Source organism: Mastomys coucha, unplaced genomic scaffold, assembly GCF_008632895.1.
Source record: "Mastomys coucha isolate ucsf_1 unplaced genomic scaffold, UCSF_Mcou_1 pScaffold1, whole genome shotgun sequence".
In the NCBI taxonomy this organism is placed as follows: Eukaryota; Metazoa; Chordata; class Mammalia; order Rodentia; family Muridae; genus Mastomys; species Mastomys coucha.
Genome location: NW_022196891.1, coordinates 53,424,319 through 53,429,398, shown reverse-complemented (window position 1 = coordinate 53,429,398; position 5,080 = coordinate 53,424,319). Strand labels below are relative to the sequence as shown.

At 42.7% G+C, this 5,080-nt stretch overlaps 1 protein-coding gene across 7 annotated transcripts in view; it reads left to right on the top strand.

Annotated features, from left to right (window-relative positions):
* Tdrd5 (tudor domain containing 5) overlaps positions 1-5,080 on the top strand; it is a 78,716-nt gene that overhangs the window by 60,161 nt on the left and 13,475 nt on the right. For 6 of the 7 annotated variants that reach the window (XM_031385586.1, XM_031385634.1, XM_031385624.1 and 3 more), the window contains one exon: positions 382-574. In XM_031385586.1, the coding sequence (XP_031241446.1) occupies positions 382-574 (193 nt within the window). The remainder of the gene's footprint in view (positions 1-381; positions 575-5,080) is intronic. The other variant, XM_031385611.1, reaches the window with a different exon arrangement.

Here is a 5,080-nt window from a genome sequence, read left to right as displayed (position 1 = left end):
GAAAAAAAAAAAAAAAAAATTTGAGAAACTGCCAGGCTATTTTCCACAGTGGCTATATCTTTGCATTTTTGCCAGCAATTTGAGTGCTTCAGCTTGTCTGTGTTCATATTAGCCATGTTGACATTACTTAGCACCTGATGATAATGGTCCTGAGTTGTCATAAGCTGTGTGTATATTTAACACTGGGCACATGGCAGAAAGGAGGGTAGCCGTCAATACCATACTTGTTCGTAGAAATATCAATAAAGCCCTCTTAGGTTGAATTTTGATACTCATTAAAACATAGAAGAGTTTGCTTTTCCTAGAGTTTTGCTTTTTAATTGGAATGTAAATAAGGAAGCATACAGGCGTGTCGCTTTTCACACCTTTGCTGTTTTGCAGCAGCCAGATTTACAGTACCCTCTGGATTCTTCCACACTGCCCAAACTGGAAGAGTTCTACATGTCTCTGATCAAGTCTCAGCAATCCGCAGAAGGGAGCCAGGCTGAACCTGCCAGCACTCAGACTCAGCGGGCATCCTCCACGGCACCCAGTTCAAGCCCTGCAGACTCTGCAGAAAACCACTCCGGCTCTGGTAGGTTTGTGTGTCCTTGTGTATGCTCAGTTGACAAGTAGGAAGTTTGTCATGTTGCTGAAACTTTCATCGCTTTAAGAACCTACCTTGAAAGATGGCCGGTGCTGCCATCTTGGTTTGAGCTCAGGTTTGTTTAACGTTGCCACTTTCTTTCAGCTTTTGCAGGGACTGTATTTATATAAAGTTTCAGGTACATGGTTCTTTTGAGTTTTGGCAACGATGTTCAGTTCCAGTGTTTCCATTAGCCTGACAAGTGACCCTTTGCAGTTCGTCCCTACACCAGCATGCTGGCCTCTGGCGTGGCACTGTGCCTGTTACATAGTAGGTAGCTTTCATGCCTAGCTTCTTTCCTTTATCATCATATTGTAGAGTTTTGTTTCTGTTGGCTATTTATTTGGAAGTAACTTTGCTAAGGCACATGTTCACTACATGTGTAACTTTTTAAACTACTAAGGCAGAGGCAGGTGGATTTCTGAGTTTGAGGCCAGCCTGGTCTACAGAGTGAGTTCAGGACAGCCAGGGCTACACAGAGAAACCCTGTCTCGAAAAAACAAAAATAAATAAATAAACTACTAAAATGCATTCCAAAGCGAATGGATTGTTCAAGTGCCTACCAGCGAGGTGTGAGATTTGCAAATACTCCACTTTCTAGCCACCGGGTGCTATTTGAAATGTTTTGTTTTGTTTGCCAATCTAGTGGAATGTGAAAGGCCCTCATAACTTGAATGCCGGTCTTTATATTTCCCATATTAGCCATCTTCTCTGCTTGTTTGCCATTGTGAATGTGAGTCTTTCTGTTTCCCATATTAACTGTCTTCTCTGTGCTTGTTTGCCAGTGTGTCCTCTTTAAATTGTCACACTAGGAAAATCCTACACTGGTTTGTTTCCTTCGTAGCCTGTTACGTATTTTACTTATGTTATATGCTCATAATCCATTCTCATTTTTCTTTTTATAGCCAGTTTTTTAAAGATATTAAAAAATAAGAAAGCATTTTATTTTGGTTTGCTTATATATTTCTCTTTTCTGGTACCCTTTATTTCCAAGTTGAAATGAGGGTCCTCCAGGTTTTTTTCTGTAAGGTGTCTAGAGCACCGCTGGGTGGTAGTTTGTACAGCTTAAATTAAACCTTTGAGTTTGGTCCCTGGCAAATACACATATTTCATTTTTGTGGGCATATGACCTGCACTACAGTACAAAATCAGTTGTAAACAAAAGTTAAATGAAACTGTAAGCTGAGAACATTTAAATACTGAAACTAGTTTCCTGTTGGTCCTCTATTTGAAAGACTCTGATCACACACGCACTGGGCCATGCTATGTCCCAATACTGATGTTGACTTGATAGTTCTTTATTCTCAGTGCCGCTTGCCTTGGGTGGTATCTGTCCTGTATCCATGAGTACTCTGATCTCAGGTGCTGTTTTGGTTTTTTTGGTTTTTTTTTTTTTTTTGGATATTTTCTTTATTTACATATCAAATGTTATCCCCTTTCCTGCCCCGCCCCAGAAACCCACTATCCCATCCTCCTTCCCCCTGCTTCTATGAAGGTGCTCTCCCACCCACCTACCCACTCCTACCTCCCCGCCCTGGCATTCCCCTACACTGGAGCATTGAGCCTTCACAGTACCAAGGGCCTCTCCTCCCATTGATGCCCAACAAGGCTGTCCACTGTTACATATGCAGCTGGAGCCATGGGACCCTCCAGCTATACTCTTTGGTTGGTGGTTTAGTCCCTTGGGAGCTCTGGGGGATCTGGTTGGTTGATATTGTTGTTTTTCCTATGGGGTGGCAAACCCCTTCAGTTCCTTTAGTCCTTTCTCTAACTCCTCCACTGGGGACCCCATGCTTAGTCCAATGGTTGGCTGCAATCATCCACCTCTGTATTTGTCAGGCTCTGGCAGAGCATCTCAGGAGACAGCTGTATCAGGCTTCTGTCAGCATGCACTTCTTGGCATCCATAATAGTGTCTGGGTTTAGTGACTGTATATGAGATGGATCCCCAGGTGGAGCAGTCTTTGGATGGCCTTTCCTTCAGTCTCTGCTCCACACTTTGTCTCTGTATTTCCTCCTGTGAGTATTTTGTTCCCTCTTCTAAGAAAGATCGAAGCACCCACACTTTGGTCTTCCTTCTTCTTGAGCTTCATGTGGTCTGTGAATTGTATCTTGGGTATTCCCAGCTTTTGGGCTAATATCTGCTTATCAGTGAGTGCATACTATGTGTGTTCTTTAGTGATTGGGTTACCTCACTCAGGATGATATTCTCCAGATCCATCCATTTCCCTAAGAATTTCATGAATTCATTGTTTTTAATGGCTGAGAGGTACTCCACTGTGTAAATGTACTACATTTTCTGTATCCATTCCTCTGTTGAAGGACATCTGGGTTCTTTCCAGCTTCTGCTATTATAAATAAGGCTGCTATGAACATAGTGGAGCATGTGTCCTTGTTATATGTTGGAGCATCTTCTGGGTATATGCCCAGGAATGGTATAGCTGGGTTCTCAGGTAATACTATGTCCAATTCTCTGAAGAAATGCCAGCCTGATTTCCAGAGTGGTTGTACCAGCTTGCAATCCCACCAACAGTGGAGGAGTGTTCCTCTTTCTCCACATCCTTGCCAGCACCTGCTGTCACCTGAGATTTTGATGTTAGCCATTCTGACTGGTGTGAGGTGGAATCTCAGGGTCATTTCAATTTGTATTTCCCTGATGACTAGGGATGTTGAACATTTCTTTAGGTACTTCTAGGCCATTTGATATTCCTCAGTTGAAAATTCTTTGTTTAGCTTTGTACCCCATTTTTAATAGGGTTTTTTAATTCTTTGGAGTCTAACTTCTTGAGTTCTTTGTATATATTAGATATTAGCCCACTATCGGATGTAGGATTGGTAAAGTTCTTGTCCCAATCTGTTGGTTGCCATTGTCCTATTTGACAAGTGTCTTTTGCCTTACAGAAGCTTTGCAATTTTATGAGGTCCCCTTTGTCTATTGTCGATCTTAGAGTATAAGCCATTGGTGTTCTGTTCAGGAAATTTTCCCCTGTGCCCATGTGTTCAAGGCTCTTCCCCACTTTCTCTTCTATTAATTTCAGTGTGTATGGTTTTATGTGGAGGTACTTGATCCAGTTGGACTTGAGGGATTAGTTGCATTTTTCTACATGTTGACCTCCAGTTGAACCAGCACCATTTGTTGAAAATGCTGTCTTTTTTCCACTGTATGGTTTTAGCTCCTTTGTCAAAGATCAAGTGACTATAGGTATGTAGGTTCATTTCTGGGTCTTCAATTCTATTCCATTGATCTTCTTGCCTGTCTCTGTACCAGTACCATACAGTTTTTATCACTATTGCTTTGTAATACAGCTTGAGGTCAGGGATGGTGATTCCCCCAGAAGTTCTTTTATTGTTGAGAATAGTTTTCGCTATCCTGGAGTTTTTGTTATTCCGGATGCTCTGTTTTTTATCTCTAGTTTTGAAGTCCTTTTGTTTTTCAGTTGCTCCTCTTTCCTCTTGGCTATACAGTGTCCCAGCACCTGAGTTGACATATGTATCCTGTGATTCTTTCTGAAAATTACATCTGTGTCCTGTCTTGATTTGTTTGTTATTGTCTCCTCCTTCCAAGTCAGACTTTGTTGCATGTAGTTTTATCTACCCCACTTTATGCTCTGGGAGGACCACACTACCAGCCACCCACCCAGGATCTCTTTGGATCTGCAGATGAAAGGTACACACACACATTAGCTTATCTTTAGCATGCCTTACTGGCTCAGTGGCTGGGCACTTCCAAAACTTCTGTGAGTAGCATGCCCTTCCCTCCAGTACTCTGGGCTCAACGCCTTCCAAAGCTACCTTTAACTTTGCTGCCCAGCTACCTTCTGTGGAGCCCATTGGTCTTTGCTGCCCAAGATGTTTCCGGGCATCCCTTCCATGGCCCCTTTTCTTTCCACCTACACTGTGAATGATCTCCTCTGAAGCTCTGAGTCTGTTCTGTCTCTCTCCCCCATTGTTGGCAATCTCCTCCCATACCTCCCAGCCCAACCGTTGACTGCTGGCATCTTTATTGATAGATCAAAAACCAATTGGGGACAAGGACCTTCAGTGTCTGGACATGCAGATTCCCAATGAAATCACAGCATCAGAACCACTCCCCATCCTTGGATATCAGACACTGGATTTTATGTTGTCTGGATAACTCCTTTATAACTCCTGTCTTTATTAGGAATAGGAGGCAGTAATTGCATTTCTCAGCACTGGTTTCATACACCTCTAGTGTGTTTCCTTAGGAGCTGCTCTCCCACAGCCCAGTTCCCAGCAGAAGCTCTGGATATTTGTCCAGTTTTCTAATCATGCAAGGCAGATGGAAAATAAATATGATTCCTGACCGACACTTCAGTTCTCTATGCAATCACAAAACCGTTGTATTATATTTATGTCTTTTTCTTTCAAGTGGGTGATGGGTTTTGAGTCGCGGCAGGAAGCGTCTGCAGACACCAGGCCCAGGCAGTTTCATGTG